At 42.6% G+C, this 19,369-nt stretch overlaps 1 protein-coding gene across 5 annotated transcripts in view; it reads left to right on the top strand.

Moving 5' to 3' along the window:
• STXBP4 (syntaxin binding protein 4) overlaps positions 1 to 19,369 on the top strand; it is a 131,565-nt gene that overhangs the window by 47,720 nt on the left and 64,476 nt on the right. For all 5 annotated transcript variants that reach the window (XM_025199178.1, XM_025199177.1, XM_025199179.1 and 2 more), the window contains one exon: positions 18,220 to 18,396. In XM_025199178.1, the coding sequence (XP_025054963.1) occupies positions 18,220 to 18,396 (177 nt within the window). The remainder of the gene's footprint in view (positions 1 to 18,219; positions 18,397 to 19,369) is intronic.

A 19,369-nucleotide genomic window follows, 5' to 3' on the forward strand; every position in this document is an offset into this window, starting at 1 on the left:
ATTCTATAGTGTTTCTCTTAACAGATCCAGGAGAGTTTCTGGCAAGCAGAGGACATAGATAGCTTTTTAGTACCTTTGTGCCTCCCACATTCTGAGTTGATCTCAGGACCACAAAGAAGCCAAAGTATATTAGAACAGCCTTCCATGGCTGACAGGGAGCTTTTCTAGAGGCTGGAATTGCTGGAATGAAGAGTACTCTAACCACTGTCATTCCCAGCCTGCTACTGCAGCAGGAACTATAAGATAGGGGACAACTCAGAGCCAGGTTGACATCAGAATCTTGCCTGAACTATAAGACAGGTTCCCAAGCCCAAAACAGCCTAAGATAAGACATAACACAAAGGTCAGGTATGAGAGAGCAAAGAGCTTAACCAAGGGGAATAAAATAAAGCAGGAATAATTCCTGGAAAGAACTAAGATGAAGGAAGAGAGATGGGTGAGGAGGAATAGAGGAGGTGCTGACAGCCAAACGAAAGATGAAATGGCCAAAAAGGGAAAGAAAGAAATGAAGTCAGCTGGAAGGTGTGCTGGGAGCTAAAGTGCTGGGGCATAGCACTCGTTGCCAAAGAAATATGCCTCCTCTTAGGCACTTAGTGTCTCTACCCAACAGCTTGCATGGCCAGCATCGCATCCAGACGTCTTTGGTGCCTCTGAATCATAGCAAAAATCCTAACTGCTCTATGTCCTGACATCTCTAACTACAAAATATGACAGAATACTGAACTGTACAGTACCAAAGGACATACATTTTTAGAAGCAAGTTTTTTAAAAAAGAGCAAAACCCAGTAACTTTACTTTGCCTTCTCCTTTTTCTCACCATCCTCATTAAAGTATTTCTCCTTTCAAACTGCTTTTGCTTTTCTCCTCTCCTGTTCTTTTCAGGCTTCTACCAGCTGCTGCAATTTTTCTGCTAAAAAAGCCAAATGTGCAGCTTAAAAAGTCTTCCTTGTTCTTATTTGCAGATTACATTTACACTTTTTTAACTTTCCTGTGTATGTTTGTTAGATTTTTTTATTAATAATCTTCAGCACCCAACTCCACTTGAATTGGTGAATGCTTTCTTTAATAGCTTGAGGTCGTTGTACATAACAAAGGTTATTAAAGTAAGCCTCACATTAGCTGAAGACATGTCTTTTTTAGTATCTTTATTGATAGCAATATTCATTTCTACCACATGAGGTCCTCATATATTTATTTCTTTTTCAAATCTCATCATGTAATTTTGAAGGTCAGTTTTGCAGCAAACAGATCAGAGCTCTAGAGACTAAACATTAGGGTTTTCTCAGGAGGACTTTAGGTAATGGCTGTTGAAATGAACCCAGATATTCAAATCTAAGAGCAATATTAAATCATAGCATGTTCCAGCATATGATTTTTTTTTGAGCTACTATTAGGTTCTTTTTTTTTTTTTTTTTAAGATAAATACTTAATTCTTTGTATAGTTTGAATGCATTTTTCAATCCTATATTTTTTCATGATGTGCATTGTAAAGAATCGTGTCTCAACAATTCAGTTAAAATAGAGATGACTTGTGAACAAACTGCGGAGTGCGGCTGCTCACAGTTCCAGATGGACATTTTTGTTCAGTTCACATTTGAGCCTCTTATTTAAGCACCAGTTTGATACCCAGATACTTGTTTTTCATGCTGACATGTTGGATCATGCAAGATGTCTTTTGCTTCCTGACTTTCAGTCAACCAAGTACTGAAACACATACTTAACACTAAGCACATGCTTAAGTGCTTTGCTGAATAAAGAATGGAGTTTACTGCATGCTTTTTCCTGAATCTTGGCTTCTATGAGGTATTGAGCATTAAAAATGCCCAGAATGTCAGAGTAGATTCCCAGCATTGTTTTAGGACAGGGGCCTGTACTGAAATGTGAAATTTGGAAAAGCTCAGCAGACTGAAAACTAAGCTCACAGTGAATAACTCTGTAAGTCTGTCTCCATGGTGAAAAGGGATGTGTTTTCTTACATTGCTAGAGCTACCTTGCGACAGCTGTTCCAGAGTAAAATCCTACTGGTACTAACACACATTGGTAATTTTGTATGTGGATGTTGTTAGTTGAGCCTATAAGCCCTTCTCCACCTTTCATTTGCTGTATTGAGGCCATGTCTCCACTAGGATTTGATGTTCAGAAACATACCTGTTTGTAGTGAAACGGCCAGTTGGTACATGGTTTAGGCATATGTATTGGGTGATCTCATCTCATCGTAAGAGTCCAGCAATTTAGTTACAATGAATTTCATAGGGGAAGGCATCTGAACACTGTAATTAGACCTTATTTAAAAATAAATAGATTTTCAAATTTAATGTTGATAAATTTTTGGTGTGCATCCATTTCCTGGTATCAACTAAGAAATAATCCTTGACTCCTAGACTTTTCTTGGCAGATAAGTGATGTAAGTATATATTTAGGGATTTTTGAAAACAGAACCCTGTACCACATAGTGAATCCATGAGACTTGGGAAATTTTTCCCTTGACCTTTTGTTCCAATATGTTCTCCAGGACCTTTTCAGTCAGTAGAGTCGAGCAATAGTAATTAAACCAATGGAAAACCTGAAATTCAGAGAAATGCTCTTGTCTAGAATAATTGATTTGATCAGAGTCTGGTTGTACTTGTCGTTTATCATAAAAACATACACCTCTCCCTTTATGAGGACTCTAATTGCTACTCACCCTAAATTTTAACTGACACTCTCGTCTTTTTATTTGGAGTATTATATACGTTATCCTTCTGTTGTTAATAATCAGCCCTCGTGGTTTTTATATAAATTATATATGCGGTAGCTTGAGGTTAAATAATTCCATCATGAATAGATATAACCCAGGAATAATTCTTCATCTTTGTTAATTGATGGAGGCAACCATCTGCATAGTTTAAATCTTTATTTTCAAGTGAAATCAGCTGGTTATCAGGCAGATGACTATACTATTGCAGCCTCTCTTGGACTCAGTTTTTAAACATTCTTCAGCCTCGTTTAAAGCTAAGCGTTATCACCTCAAGGCATAATAAACTGGTGATCAGTCCAAAATCTGAACTTTAGATTTTGTTTTGATCAGTCACTTTTGGAGGCAGGGAAATAATTCCCATGGTAAATTCTAGGCTGTTGTAATACTTGGTTAACCTCTGGATGCCAGCACTGATACCTCTAGCAATATGTTACTGTCTGTTAGAAAAAGAAGTAAATTACTGACCCATTAGAAACACAGAAAATGATATTTTTATTTTTGATTTTTTTATTTTTTAATTTCTGGGCACTTAATTATTTTTTGAACCATTAAACCTTCCCCTTTGTCACCTTTTGTTCCTTATTACTAACCAGACTGTTTGAAACCCCTGCCATCTCAAGATGTTAATCAGAAGCTTCAGGGCAGAAAAGGAGCTTTTGAGGGTGCCTTTTGAGCTAAGGGAAGAGGACAAGGGAAACTCCAAGAAAAAGGAGGTTTCCTTCCATTTATCATTTAGAGTTCTTGAAAATGTATTCCCTGAGGAAAACTTGGGGGATGGAGGGGATTTACATTTTTTAAATTGCTATATCTTTTCCCAAGCTTTTAATGTTTTGGATGTATTGCCAAATACCATACTTCCTGGCTCAAAAATACATGTCTCCATTTAAAGGACGGCTTCTTTATTAATTATGCTAATAATGCAATGCCTGTGTATCAAGGGCCAAGGCTGAGAGTCTGTGCTGCAGCTCTAAAAGGAAGAACAAAGAGCCAGCAGGACAGAGGGAGGAATACCTAATGTTCCTTTTAAGTCACCTTTTGATCCTGATTTGCTCCAAGGACTGTAGAGGCCCCAGTGTAACTTGAACAGCCCTAGAGGCTTCAGTTATGACAGCCTGTCCCAGCCTGATGGCAGTGCTTTAAGCATTGCTTGCCATCTCTGCAGGACTGCATGCTGAACGCTCTTCTGGCTATTCCCCTTCTGTATGTATGTATGTATGAGTGTGTGTTTATATGAGTACCGGCACAGTTTGGATACTTAAATGAGAAGTGTCCTGAAGTCAGCTGTAATACTGATTATTGGATGGAAGCATCATAGATTTCATAGACATTAGGGCGGGAAGGGACCTGGGAAGATCATCAAGTCCAGCCCCCTGCCCCAGGGGCAGGAAGTCAGCCGGGGTCATAGGATCCCAGCAAGATAAGCATCCAATTGTCTCTTGAAGGCGTTCAATGTGGGTGCTTGAACCACCTCCGGTGGCAGGCTATTCCAGTCCTTGGGGGCTCGGACAGTGAAGAAATTCTTCCTTACGTCCAGCCTGAAACGGTCTTGCAGTAGTTTATAATCCTTATATGACCTTGTCATCCCTTGGGGCACTCTGGTGAACAATCGTTCCCCCAGATCCTGGTGAACACCCCTTGTAAACTTATAGGTGGCCATCAGATCACCCCTGAGCCTGCGCTTTTCCAGGCTAAAGAGCCCCATAGCTCTCAGCCTGTCATCGTAAGGTCTGTTTTCCTGACCTCTGATCATACGCGTGGCTCTCCTCTGGACTCTCTCAAGCTTCTCCACATCCTTTTTGAATTGTGGAGCCCAGACCTGGACGCAGTACTCCAGCTGCGGCCTCACCAAGGCCGAGTACAATGGGAGAATGACATCCTGGGATTTGCTTGAGAAGCATCTATGGATACAAGCCAGTGTTTTGCTCGCTTTACTACCCGCAGCATCGCACTGAAGGCTCATATTCATCTTGTGGCCAGTCATCAGCTACTTAACTTCCCAATTCCCATATCTGCTACTCAAACAATTAGCTTTTAAATTACAGTAAGGTTTGCTTAGGTCAAAGTAGCCCAATGCACCACACACCTGCACCCCCATCCACATGTCCTATACCTTTTCCAGGAAAGGCAGACTTTTAAATTTAATGTTTCCCTTTTTTTCCCCTTCTCTCCTTAAAAAAAAAACAACAAAAAAACCCAAACAAACAAAAAAATCTAAAATGTAATTTAAATATCTACTCTAGATCATGTAACAGCAATGCCCAGGATGCCTTTTTCTCTTCTGTTTTCATCATGAAGGTCTGAGAATTTCTGTAGACCTTACTCAAGTAATCTCATTATAATGTTTTTATCTACAACGCACACTGTATGGAGTACTATCTTAAACCAATATAGAAGTTGCAGCGTGCAGTTTAAGTAGATCTAGTTCTACCTTCACAAGAGTGGGATCACTAGGTTGTCTTCTGGCTTCTGGGTGGAGCTCAAGGAACTGATTCTGTAAAGTCTGAAGGGTTTGGGATCTGCCTACCTATGAGACTAGGTTTTCCCTGTGCTGTATTGCTGCAGTTGAGATCATCTGAGCTGTACAAGTTAGAGCAACCTTGGTATAGGAGAAAAGCACCAAATGACAAGGTATATCTGTGACAGCCCTCATTACTAGGCCTGTGTTCCCTGTGGACCAGATCTAGCATGCTGCACAGCAGTTCTCTTTTCCCACGAAGGAGGAAATATGTTTTGGATGCTAAGACATGTTGGCTGATATTGTAGATTCAGGTTACAGTTTATTTTACTTTTGTCTTTAAGGAAGCTGCTGGGTTTATTTTTATTTTCATTAATATTTGTGCATTTAATATGTGGAAAAGATGCCTAAACTCCTGTATAGATTATTTCTATGATAAGTAAAAAGTTAAATAAAAATAATTGCAGTGAAATTTAATCTACCAGTTTCTTTTGGATCATGCTTCTAGTTAGAGCAGAAGAACATCTGTTTTTAAAAGGCAAAGCGTTCCATGCTGCACTATTTTTGATAGCTGGAGTATTGTACAGATTAATTCAGCTATTAGACGATTTTATCCAAGGAAGAAATGGAACACGGTGCACAATGTTGTAAGGCCACTTCACCTTGGCAACCAGCTATAGAAGAATGCCAGTTGCTCTTGCTTGAATGTGTACATCATTACTTGAAATAGCTCGTTTCCAGAAACTTGTATTTGCAGGCTTAAAATATAAGTCTATTTTCAAGCCTAAAATACACACATACACATGCGCACGCACACACATACACGTATGAAAAAATGCAATGTACCAGATACAGCATATGCAAAATCAATCCAAAAACACTGGACAGAGTTCCTCATCCTGTTCCATCTACTTTGGATTATTCTAATGGTACAAGGGTTGGGTAATGGCCTGATCTCCCCAGTAAAAATTTACTTTGCGTAGGGGAGATCTCACAGGTATGGGTTCAGTATTTAATCTGCCAGCTGAGCAGCCAGAAGGACAAATCGTGCTGTACTTCAGCTGCCCCTCACTGGCAGATGGTTCCTGGGGATCCGCTGTGAAAAACAGGCTAGAGCAGCCCCCAACCTGTGCTAGCTCTAGAATTGGGAAGCCATCAAGCCCTCTTGTGACATGGTGTTTCTGCCACAAAGCAGAGGACCTGGACAATTTTATTCCCAATTTGAATGACTTCTTCATTCCAATATCCAAACCAGCGTATTTGATTGCCTGTTGTTCTGTAACTACTTCTTCCAGTCCATTCACAGACTGAATCCATAAATCTTAATTGAAATCCAAGCTCTTCTCAAATTTTCCCTTAATGTGAATGATTTTATCAGCCCCTCCAAGTTAAATGTACCAGAAATTCTTTCTTTTTTTTTTTTTTTTTTTTCAAAACAGCGTAGTTCTCTTTATTCCTGTTTTGAAATGTATGCTTGGCTGTTTGTCTGAAAAGAGAGTTGCTTAGCTATTTCATTTTTATTTATATAATTTTAATTTGCTTGGTATTATTTTGTATTGAAGCCACATTTGGTTTTGGTTTGTTACCCAAGTTAACATCTCGGTCAGAACTAAGTTCATCATATGAAATAGCCAGTGAGATAAAAACAGCCAAGTTCATTTTTCTCTCAGCCTCAGTAGAAGATATCAGTGAAATAACCCAAAACCAAATTCCTCACTTAGAGCTGATGGAGAAAAATGTGATCCTCGCAAATATCTTATACAAGCTTTAAATGCAGTCAGCACCCAGTGAACTGAACATTGAGCTTTTTAGGTCTTTTCCCCAAACATTAATATTGCTTTTGGGCATTACCTTGGGGAAAACAATGTGTTCTAGGTCAGTGATTCTCAACCTTGTTGGACTTGAGGCCCCCCCAGCCCTACTGGTGCCTCTCACTCCAGACGTGCAGCCCCCTGGCTCTGCTGATGCCTCTCACTCCCAACCCACAGCAGGTGAGGTGGGGAGTTGGGGCGGGGGGCATGGCCCAGCTGCTGCTGCATCCCTCAGGCCACCCACACTGCCCCTCACCCCACCTGCCCTCCAGGAGCAGGGGTGAGGGCAGTGTGCTCTCCCCTTGACGACACATAGGGGGTGCACGTGCACCCCCTGAGCATAGCGGTACACCCCGTGTGAAAAGGCACCACCGACACTGCCGGCGGTGCTTGCAGGCAGTCACCACTCGCCACCACCCCCTTCCACCACCAGTGCCATGGCTGCTTGCGGGAGCTCCATGCTTGCTGCTGCCATGCTCACTGTGCACCCCCACTCTCTGGGGGCATGCAGCGTTCATGCCCCCCACCCCCATCCATTACTCCTCCCACTACTAGCAGCACCACTGGTGTGGGGGCCCACCCTCCCATGCTAGGAGGGTGGGCCCCCACCCTCCCATGCCCCCAACCTCCCATGCTGGGATCGGCCTCCTCCCACTCCCCCCAACACCAAACTGCCCTTTGCAGACTGGAACACTGCCAGCCTGTAAGGAAAAACCCACAGTTTCTCACGTTTTTCTCCTTTGGAGGAGAAAATCTACCTTTTTCCATGAACCTAGTGACGGCAGTGGTGGCAGTGGGCTCAGCCAAGGAGTGGGCTGCCCCAGCTGACCTTAGAGATCGCGTTCATGCCAGACCTACAGCTGGGGCCACAGGCCCCCAGTTGAGAACTGTTGTTATTGCAAATGTAATTTTTGTTAAATCGGCTTTTTGCTTTTTTTTCTCATTCTTTTTCACCATTCAAAAAAACCTGGAAACGTTCATTCCCTAGGCTCTGGCTCTAGAGAAAAATTCATTTTCAACAATTGGTCTTCCCAAAGTACAGTGGATCATTTAAAGTTAATCCTGGATTATAAGAGATTAAACAAGTACCCCAAGGAGGTCTTATTTCAGTCTAAAACCCCTTTCTTTGTTTATTTTAGTAATTTCTTCCAAGGCTTTTCTCTTTTCAGTGTGTTTAACAAATTCCTACATTTATATTTATATTTTTTTCAGAACCTGCACTCAATGCTAAGGTTTCTGGTGTTCATTTATATCAGTAAATCTTAATATCATAATATACTTCCAATGCTGGCAAATTCAAAGGGCAACCTCCAGAATATTATGCAGGAATGAGCTCCAGCAAGTGTCCCCATTTTCTCATCTCGTTCTTTAGACAAAAGACATCCCTTAGATAAAATCATCCATTCTTAGCAACCCACTCCTAGCAGCTGCATCTAGTGTTATACTCTGTTCTGCAGGGATACAGCCAGATATTTCTAATGGAAAGAGAAAGCTAGCACTGAGCATGGGAGAGAGCCATGGAGTGTTCTGCACATATTAAGTGAGCAAGAATGATCAGTCCTAGGAAGAGATGGTGAGATGTCATGTCACATCTCTAGGACTATGTGCTGAAGAAACCATTCTGTTGCCATTATTTTTGTTCTCATGCTTACTTCCAAATACTGAGTAGCTAGACTCAGATGTTATTTAATGAATACACCTGTTATCATTTATAGCACTTATAATCTTAAAACTGTAAAAAAAACTAAAGCAGCAGCTCTCAACCTTTTTAGACTCAAGTCCCCTCTTGGAAAATGCTGGCTCTTAGTTCTCACTTGTTTTTTGATGACAACAATGTAAAAGAGCGATTCTTCTGTTGCAAAGAGCCCAGAAAGACCACAACAGGTCAGAATGTTTTTTGACACTATGGATTCCTGTTTGAAATATCTGGGTTTATCTTGTAAATCATGTTTGCATTCCTAGCCGTGGTAACATTGCATGGCACCCCACCAGCACCCTTGAAAGTATCTCAAGGCTCCCCAAGACACCACCACATTATGTTTGAGAATCACTGAACTAAATTACCCTTAGCTACTAATAATATTAGTGTGTCCTCTCCTGACAGTTGCTTTTATTTATTTGTAATGTTTTATTTATTTCCTAGGAGAGCTGAACCTCCCTGGTAATTATCCATATTCATATTCTATTAACAGTGTAAATATGAGGATGATGATACCCTCTATATGTCATTTGGATCCATTTACTTGCAGTCTGGAACAAAGATGCTGCTTTCTGTTAAGTTCAGTGCTTCTTTACAGGACATGCCTAACTGAAATGGAGGCTTGAGGAACTAGTGATCAGTTCACAGAAGAAACTAAGTGTCAACGTGTGATAATTCAGATAACAAAAAGACAATGTAAACATAATGTTATTGTTGCAAACAAGCTCTCAAAAGTTAGGAACTACTAACCTGAATTCCATCCCTCTGGCGTAGGTATTTTGGTAGTCTGTTATTACATGATAATTTACTACTTTTTCCATGCTATCCCTGCCTCATTCAGTCACTGATAGAGCTTTAGGGGCAATACACTCAACTTCAGGATCTGAAGAGAATATATCTTATTACAGACAGTGTGGGCTCTGGGCAGCTGCACCAAGAACTGCCTGGCAGCGGTGAGGGGGAGGAGCCACTTTTCCCCTGCACCAAGTTTCTGCCTGGCAGCCACTGCTGAGCCTGGACAGGCGAGTCCTTAGCAGGTGTGGGGCACACCAGGTCAGGGTTGTGCATGCAGGTCCTTCTGGTACTGCGGGGCTGGGGCCAGCAGCAGCCAGAAGGAGCCACCCCAGCCTTGCTGCATGGCCAGAGGATAGCAGGAAATGCCACAGCCAGGCAGTGCAGAGCAGGCACAGGGTGCACCGAGCTGCTTACTGTTAGCGGTGGCGGGGAGGTGCCGCAGAGCACTTGGGCTCCAGGCTGTTGTGGGGTGTGGGTGGGGGGGTGCACAAGGGGAGCTACCATGCACAGCCCATGATAACCACACCCTCCCCTATAGACAATCACACATCCCACAAACACTGTACCCACCCACACCCTCACACCCCCCCACAAACTCCCCACTCTCCACACACACATACACACGCCTCTGATGGGAGCCCTGCTCACTGCTACTCGCACACACCACACAAACACTCGCAGCCACCCTCCTCCTCCACACACCCCACAGTTCCCCACAAACCCCATACCCATCCTCACAAACCTCCTGTGCCCACCCACCTACATCCACACATGCCCCACACCCCACATACAAACACATCCATACCCACCCACCCACACCACCCCACATCCCTCCGCACCCCTGCAATATACAAGAGTAAGACTTCATTTTGAGCTATCATGTAATCACCTCTATATACACAATGCAAACACGCACAAATCAGGACAAAAATATATTTTTTAATAAAATGAAAAATATATATTTTTAATGAAATATGTTATTGTGGATTGTAACCTTCCATGCCGAGTTCCCGAGCACTGCGCATCTAAGCTCTTCTTGAACTTTGCCGTGGCTTGTTGGGCTACAGGGCCAGGCTATCGGGAGTGACCTCGGGTTGGTTCCCTCAGGGGTCTTTCCTGCCATGTCTTTGATGGTAAATAGGTTTCGATCGGGAGGATGATGTCTGGCCCTGCCTCCCGAGGTACCTCCCCTCGGTCGTCCTCGCAATATGTCTTCTCGGGACTCCACCTCCCATACACCCCACCTAACGCCCACCGTGCTGTTGTCCATCGGGGTCGAAGTTCTGACCCTCCCTGGCGTTCGGTCCCTTAGGAGCTGTGGTGGTTGGTCACTGGTGATATTTATACCGAGCATCTCCCATGGCCCCCTTTTCCTCCTGGCTTATGCAGCATCTGACTCTGCCCTGGCTTTGGTCCCCCTTGCTGCATCGCTTCCTCCCCAGGTCCGGTACCTGTTGTCTGCCGTCCCTGTCAGAGTGCCGCCCCTGTCGCTCCTGCCAGTGTCCCAGTTGCTGCTGCCGTTCTCCATCCACACCGGTTCTGCCAGCAACCCCTGGGAGACTTGTTGGCCTGACGACTGCATCGCACTACCCTTCCACAGGAGCCACCATGTTCTCACATTGGGAGCTTCTAAGCGTCCAGGCAGGCCGAGGATGTTGCTGCTGCTGCCTCTGCCTCCGCTTCCGCTCCTGCTCCCCCCCAGCTTCTTTCCTGCCGGGTCTTTTATCCTAGTGCCGGGCGTCCACCTGGCCAGTCATCCCTGGGATGCTTTATAAAGCGTGCCCAGGCAGATGTGGGAGCCGGTTCCGGCTCCTCCTGGCTCCACCACGGGTTTTCACTTTGATCTTTACCTGCGGTGGCTCCAGCCACCATGGCTTTGCTCCCGCCACGCTCCTCTGCTAGCGCAGCATCCCGCCGCCTCTCCGCCGACTCAGGTAAGTTTTCTCCACATAGATGTTTGATTTTTGGTATATAATTTGTTTTGTTTATTTTCTGGTTTCAAGACAGCAAGCCCCCTTCCCAAAAGGAGTACTTCTGGGGGCAAGGGGTGGGACTTCCAGTGGCAAATGTCAGGAGTTAGGAGGTAGGACTTCCAGTCCCATAATGGTGACCAGGGGGCAGGGTGCTTTTCAAGGGGCAGAGTCACACTTGTGGCCCTCAACAGCTCACCAAAACTCGTTAAGTGGCCCTCTAGTTGGAATAATTGCCCACCCCTGGCCTACACATTCCTCTGGCAGAGCCAGTTTAAGATTGGTTACAAGGCAAAGTTGCTGTCAGAGCAAAGAGGAGAATAAAGGAAGAAAGTAGTTATTACAAAAAATCCAATCACTGAATAAATAGTAGTGTAACACTATAACTTGCAGCTTGTTTTATTTTTGTTTATCATCATTTAACATGATCAAATCTTACTTTCCAAATGACAACTTCCCCCATGGCCTTAGGCATCTGACAACTTTTATACACTTTAGGAGATTTTTTGGTGACAAGGATGAGCCTTTGAATTATTTATTTGATGTTTACAAAGGCAGGAATCAATATGACACCTTGGAAACAGCCATGCAGTTGCAGGTAAAGAACTGAAAAACCTGTAGGGAGACTAATTAGAGCCAATTATACATTGATTGACCTGCTTCAGCAGTTAAAGGGCCTGCAGAATCCACTTCTACAAACTGGAAACACATTGTATCTACAGAATTAAACCACCCCAAGCAGACAGGAGACATTAAGCAGAAGACTGGCTCAGTACCTTTGGGAGTAAATCCCAAGGCACCAATGCCATATGCCAGGGGTTCTCAACCTTTTTGGATGAGTGTACCCCCAACAGCTGGACGCGGAGCAGCGTACTCCTAGGGCACGATGGTGCCTGGTGGTGCTCCGTCCCCGCCCGCCCACGTGTACCCCCATAGGGCCTTCTCAAGTACCCCTGGGGGTACGCGTACCACCGATTGACCATGCCTACTGTATGCTATAAGTCAAGCATTCCTCAGCCGATTCAGGGGGAGAGACTGCTTTCTCTTCTAAGTAGTGGCAATTGATTGATAGCGGATGGATGAAAAATGAAAGTAAGATAAATACTTGCTTTGATGCTGAGGCTACTTGATGCTTTTTGTACAAAGCTTATTCTTCGTGAGTTTTGCAAGGAATTAATTAATCCCTGATGCCACAAAGTGACTCTGAGCAAAGGGGATTCGTTGTGGGCAAGGGCTCATCTGTATGTGCAACGCTGGGTGAGACCTAAGATTCCAAATGCAGTCGAGTTTCCACGACCATGTGGCAGCCCCTTTAGAAGACTGAAGAAAGGGATTCTCTGTGGGGAAAAAAAGATAGCCTATCATAAAAAAATAGGTTTGTGTTGGTTATGACTTAATAAGGGACAAATGCCTTTAAAATGGGGATGTTTCCATGTGTGCAAGAAGCTATCTGTGTAGATCTGCTGTTTGCTATTGTAGGTTGCAGTGAACCTTGGTGCATGCTGCTTATCTGTTTGGGGGTGGGGTTGATCAGTAGCAAGCCAACATTTTTGAAGGATTTGCTGATTAACTTCAGAACTCTAAAACGTAAGGAAACAGGCTTCTTGGTACAGATAGCTCTATGTAGTGAACGAATGAAAAGCTTGTGGCTCTCAAAACGCACATGCATCTTTCTTCTGGAAGTGCTGCTTTGTTTTAAAAAATCTCCAAGGGAAAGGTAAATCATCTTGGTTTCAATTTGCTAGCACGGCATGGTACGTGGCAGTTCAGATTTTTAATGTAACTCACTGTATGAAGACTTGATGGTACAGAAGGTGATAGGGATAGCAATAGTATTTTCAATATACTTCCGGACACTGCATTGTCCTCTTTCGTACTGATGCTGTGCATGTGTATGTGGTGAAGGGAATTTTCAAGCATGTAACCGAGAGGTGCCCAGCTCTTGTTGACTTTCAATAGATGCTCATCTGCATTTTGTATTTTGGAAAATCTGTCACAGTAATGTATGGAATTTTCAGCGAAGCCTAGAGAAGTCGGATTCCCAAACCCAGCTGAAAATTAATGTTCATATACTGCTGGCATATTCTGTGGTGGAAAGGGAGAGGGCTATGTTCTTTGTAGAAATGTTCTTTAATCCAGAATTTACCATTTTGGTCAAGCAAGCTCAAATGCTGTGGTTTAGATGTCCAGTTTTTCTATCTGCTGAATGTCTAGATCAAGTTTCTCAGCTGGCGTGACTTGGTATGGCTCACTCAGATCGATGGACCTGTGCTGATTTGCACAAGCTAAGGAACTGGATCTCAATATGTTAATTTTCTTGGGACCTCTTTTGAGTGACATGAGTTCAAACAGTTACTTTTCTCCCATTTCCCTCTCCTAGTAGGATATAACCAGTGTCTTGGTTGTCCTAGTTTGGTTAAGAAAGAAGTAAAATAAATTGGCATGTAAGATACTCCCCCTAATAATGGTCTTCCACCCCAGGGCCTTTACAGGCTGATCCAGAAATTACGGGTTGGACCCTTTTCTTATAGAAACTAGTGCCAAAACTCTCACAGTAGGAATGGAGATCAAGCCCTTTATGAATCTCTTTTCCCAACATTTGGCAGGAAACCACAGTGTATAAAAATACTGCAGAACAGTTTAGTACGGGAAAGATAGTAGAGTACTGCATCTATGAGTTAAAAATCAGAGGGACTTTTTGATAGAATAATTTGGGTGTTAAACATGCCCTTATTTTTACAGTATGTACTGTGGGACAGTTAAAGAAATACAAGTAGTAGCACCTCAAACGTCATGTCTTACCTGAAACATTCCTATTTCTTCCATTAGTAGTAACAGGCTTTAAGCATGTAGATGAAAAAGAGAATAATAAGTGCTAAGCAAATCTATGTTTAACATTCCTGTATGATTTCACCAGATCATTGATTCCTCTCCCAGGTTTACTGTGCTGTTCATTGAATAGATCTGTGTTTTTAAAAGATCTTCTTCTTCATAAACTTTATTTCCTTATCAGCTGAGCTGGCAAGGCCTTACCCTCAGCTTGATGGCATTCATCTTTTTAGAGATTTTTCTGGTAGGATGTAAGAAAATCTCTTTTGAATGCCACATCCAGACAATTCCAGAACAGCAGACAATGTTTTAGATATCAGCAGGCCAAACCCTGTGCATCTTGGAGAAAATAAGAAAAAACAGAGGGAGGAAGGTGAGGGACATGTAGCATCCCTGTTACCTTCAGCAGAGACATGACTTGAAGCACTCCTACACTTCTCTGTAGACTAAAGAACCGGTTGGTAGCCCCAATTAATACGTTTCTACAGACCAGCATTCCCATCTCTGTTCTGCTTTCCTCCCTGGATCGTTTGAGGTGTTGATATCCTAGAAAGAATTCTCTTTCATACAGAACAAAAATAAATAATAATGGACCCCTTTTCTTTCTGTGGGGAGGGAGAGGGTATGGGGCACACACACAGAGCCCCTGGACTGGAGGAAATAGGGACTTTGGGGATGACGGGGGCGGGGGAGGTTCAAGGTATCCCTGAAATAGTAGGAGGGCAGTACACAGGGAGCTTGTTGGAGAGAACGTAAGGATGAAAACACATCCCGGTGTGTGCATTGAGCTGGGCCACAAGAAGCAAAACTGCCCTCCCCGATATAATTTCATTTACTTTGCCCTACTTTTCCCTCTTTGCACATTAGGAAAAAGGAGATAAAATCTATTACAGAGCATCTGACTGCAAAGTGAGGAGTGAATTGACTTCAGCATGTGATAAGTCATGATGTGAGGGACTCAGATGTGCGTTTAGACGCCAGTAAAATTTCTGAATCCATTGGCTGAGGTGTGGGCAGTATTGAAATTGCTTGTTTATTTGGAAGATATTCCTGATGGGGAAAGTGAATATTCCTGATGGGGAAAGTGGATATCTGGCGTGATTTAGTGTGTTGTGAGCTGCTTACATTTCTTTTCCTATCTGTTAGGAATTGCCTTTTTAAATGTAGTAATTATTTTAAAAATCTTACAGTAAGCTATAACTTTTTAATGGTAAATGCAGCCTTTCCTAAACAGACTGTAATAAAGCTGTGCATTCTTCTGATGTTCTCTTGGAGGCAGAACATCAGGAGTCCTGGCTTCTACCTCTGACCACACCGTATGTGGTGTGACCTTGGACAACTCATTTACCTTTCTGTTACCCAGCTTCTTCATCTGTCAGACGGATACACTCCATCAGATGCTCTAGTAATAAAGCATCACTGTGAGGTTTAAATGCTGCTTCGGTAGCCACTTTGAGATAAAAAGGAACTGCGGAAATGCAGAGTAGTACTACTGGATAGGAAAAAAGAGAATATATCAGTTTAAATGTCAAGAGAATAGCTTGTTTCGATCTGCTTTGCTCCGGTCTTGGGCACAAAGCTAGAGAGAGATTTAAAATCTCTTATCTCCCCAGCTTTCTATCTTATTGCATCTGGTTTTTTTAGAAAACTGGTTTGCTTTCAGATGAAGTGCTAATGTATACTGCTGTGTAAATGTAGTACTTTGGAATGCAATTCACTGGACTGCCTATTCCATTAATGTATTTTGATACACAACTTGCACAGTGTAGTTAGGAGAAACCTACAACCACATGAACATTTTATCCAAGAATCACCATTGCATTTTTAAGGCTTAATTCAGGCTTGGTTCTGTGTCTGCTGACCTGTGAAGTGAAGGCCAGACAACCACACAATTAATACTAATTCCTTCTTTCCCTCACTGGGAGCTTCAGAATCCCACATTAGATGGTTCTTCTCCTTAAGCATAACGAGAAGTGGGTTTCTGCCAGCTTGCTCGTGAAAGGCAAATGAAGGGTTTAACTAGGAATTCCTTTGAAGTCCATGGGAATTGGATCAGACTGTAGCAGGGTGTCTTGAAAAGGACTCTTCAGGTATTTGTCCCAAACTTGAGTTAGTGTGATACAAGCACATAATCTGATTCTTTTTTTGCTCACCTGGATTTTGTGCTATGTAACTCCATTTCCTTTGAACTTCCAATTGTCAGTGAAGTAAGAGGAGAAGCAGGCTCATAGTTCTGTGGGCTTGTGGTCAGCTATACTAGAAAATGCTTCTATGCTTTTAGGGGCCACTGTAAGGTACCACTTGTGAGTTAGGACATAACCCTAAAAAAAATTTCTACACCACGCATCTCAGTCCACTCCATGGGTTTACTCACCTGAGTAAAGATTTGCAATCTGCAACTTTTACTTTAATATTATTCCATTTACAGATTGAAGAAAGTTAGTGAGAATTAAAATTCAGTGATAAACTTAACTGAGATTTCCACACTTCTGTGTTTAAGATTTATAGCGGTCACGTTCTTTCACAGCTGTGTTTGCAAGAAGGAATAATTTATCTACTTTTTAATGTAAAGTTTGCAAAGATTTTTATTAGGAGTTATACCATAATTTTGCCACTGTCCTCTCCTGTACTTACTGTACTCTATGGCTGCTGTCTGAAATTTTCCAGAGATAACATAGGGATAAAGATTTGAATGTAAAAATCCAAAGAAAACAAGAAGTAGCTTGTCTTTGGAGAAAATTAATTTGGAGAGGACATTTGGGATAACAATGCATACAGAGTAGGGGTGGGCAAAGCAGGCAGTATTCGATTTGGATTTGGGTTCGGCCCAGTTCAGGGGACAGTGATTTGATTAGCTGATTTGGATCACTGTCCTGATTCAATTCGGCCGAATCTGAATCTGAAGATTCGATTCAGAGTCAGCAATTCAGCCATAGACACGACTTTATATGTTTTTTCTACATAGCTCAAGGTACCAGGTCCAGCTCATTAACGCTGAGATGATGGGGTGGATGGAGCATCCCATTGAAGCGCAGGGGGGTCCGGCTCGGCAGTCGGCTGTGGGGGGACCCTGGGTGCCCCACTCCAAACCAAGGAGGCACCAGTCGCCAAGGCGGGGGGGGGGGGGTCCCCCGCACGCTCGGCGGCAGACCCGGAAGTGGACCGGAAGTACTTCTGGTCCACTTCTGGGTCTGCCGTCGAGTGTGCGGGGGACCTCACCTGCATTCCTGTGGGACTCTCTATCTGCCCCACCATCTCAGTATTCATGAGCAGCCTGGTACCTCGAGTTATGTAAAAAAAAAAAAAAAAAAAAAAAAAAAAAGCCGAAACATATGGCTGAATCGTCGAATCTTTCCAAATTGAATCGGAGGCTTCCGATTTGATTTGTAGAGATTAATGGGAATCCTGATTCGATTTGATTTGGATTTGGAGATTCAGCTGCCAAATCGGGCCGAATCTCCTCCCAATCAGATCAGCAACTGAAGCTAAGCACCGCCCTAATACAGAGATGTCCTGTGGAAATTCTGAACTGAATACTGATGTTTCAGCAATAGTAAAAAACCTGTGTTTAGTTAGAGTCCTTGTGCTGGAATGGAGATGATAAATCAGATTAGGTAAAGTTTCTGAGCATGTTCTTTTCACTCCATTGGATTAACACCATTGTAACTGAGCTCAGAATACAACTTTTTTGTGATTCCTCCAGACCGAGCCAACTTTGCTTGCTGAAGAAATGGAATTATTTTGATGGATACCATCTCTGTCTTTTTTTAATAAAGAACCTTTCTGTTATATACAGGCCATAGATTTAAAAATAAAAAAGTTGATGTTGTAAAAAATGTAACTTCTTTATCACCAGCGATACTTGTCCTGAATTGCTGAATTTCTGAGAGTTGCACGATCTAAATGGAATTCTGTAATGACAGGAAGCCAAGGCAGCGGTGGAAGAGACAAGAGCTTTGCGAAGCAGGATTCATCTTGCAGAAGCCGCACAGAGGCAGGCTCGTGGGATGGAGATGGACTATGAAGAAGTAATCCACCTATTAGAGGCTGAAATTACAGAGCTGAAGGCTCAGCTCACTGATCATTCTGGCCAAAATAAAGTAAGCAAAGCAGTTGTCTTTCGTAGTTACCATGGTTTCCTTGCTGTTGTCATGTATCCTGTTTTCATTTTCTTTTCATCTGCTCTTCTAAAGTAGGTCACTGTTTGTCTTGTATTATTCAATAACTGGAATGATGCATAGTGTGTCTTCCTTTATCCAGAAATCTTTAGGCTGGGGGAAAAAAATGAGCCAAAAGCTTATTTGGGTCACTACTCATTATGGCATATCTCAAGCAGTAGAGTAGGGAACGCTTTGCTTTGTTTGGTTTGGTTGTTTTTTGTCCTATGTCTTAATTTAATATATATCATATAAAAATGAGACAAAGAAAAATATATGTGTTGTAGTTGATAGCAGCTTTCATGGAAGTGTGAAAGACCAAAGGATTTTTCAGATTCCTAGATGAATAAATTCACTTACATATTTTGCCCAATTCTTTTTTAAATCAGTGAAAGCATGCCTTGAGTAAGGACTTTTCCCTTTTTTAATCTTGGTGTGTTTCTAGTACTTCTTGCCCAATCCTCAGTGATGCAAAAAGAATCATATATAAAATCTGAAGGACTGTTCGTGAACAAATTCAAGCTTACTCAAGCTTAGCATTTTAAAGGCACTAGAGAAACATTTTTATGACCTAAATCTGAATTATTTTAGATGAAGAAGATAGAGCGCCTGAGCCTCGTGCTTGAAGCCGCTTGTTATTCCCAATGAGCTGGTTTTAGATACTATTTCACAAATCAAATAATTTGGGGTAATTTTTAATTGGCCTTCATAACTCACAAATCTGTTTGCTGCATATGGAGACCAGCACCAGCATAAGCAAACTGAGTGACAGCCAGTGAATTGGCAGTGGGTCATATACCACAGGTCATATACCAAGCCTGATGACCTGTCTGTCACAGTAGAAAAATGAATGCTAAGGGGAAGAATATTCGAGCAGAGCATATCCAGAATGATCTATTCCTTTGGCTCTCTCTTT

Source organism: Alligator sinensis, unplaced genomic scaffold (genome assembly GCF_000455745.1).
Source record: "Alligator sinensis unplaced genomic scaffold, ASM45574v1 scaffold876_1, whole genome shotgun sequence".
NCBI classification, from domain to species: Eukaryota; Metazoa; Chordata; order Crocodylia; family Alligatoridae; genus Alligator; species Alligator sinensis.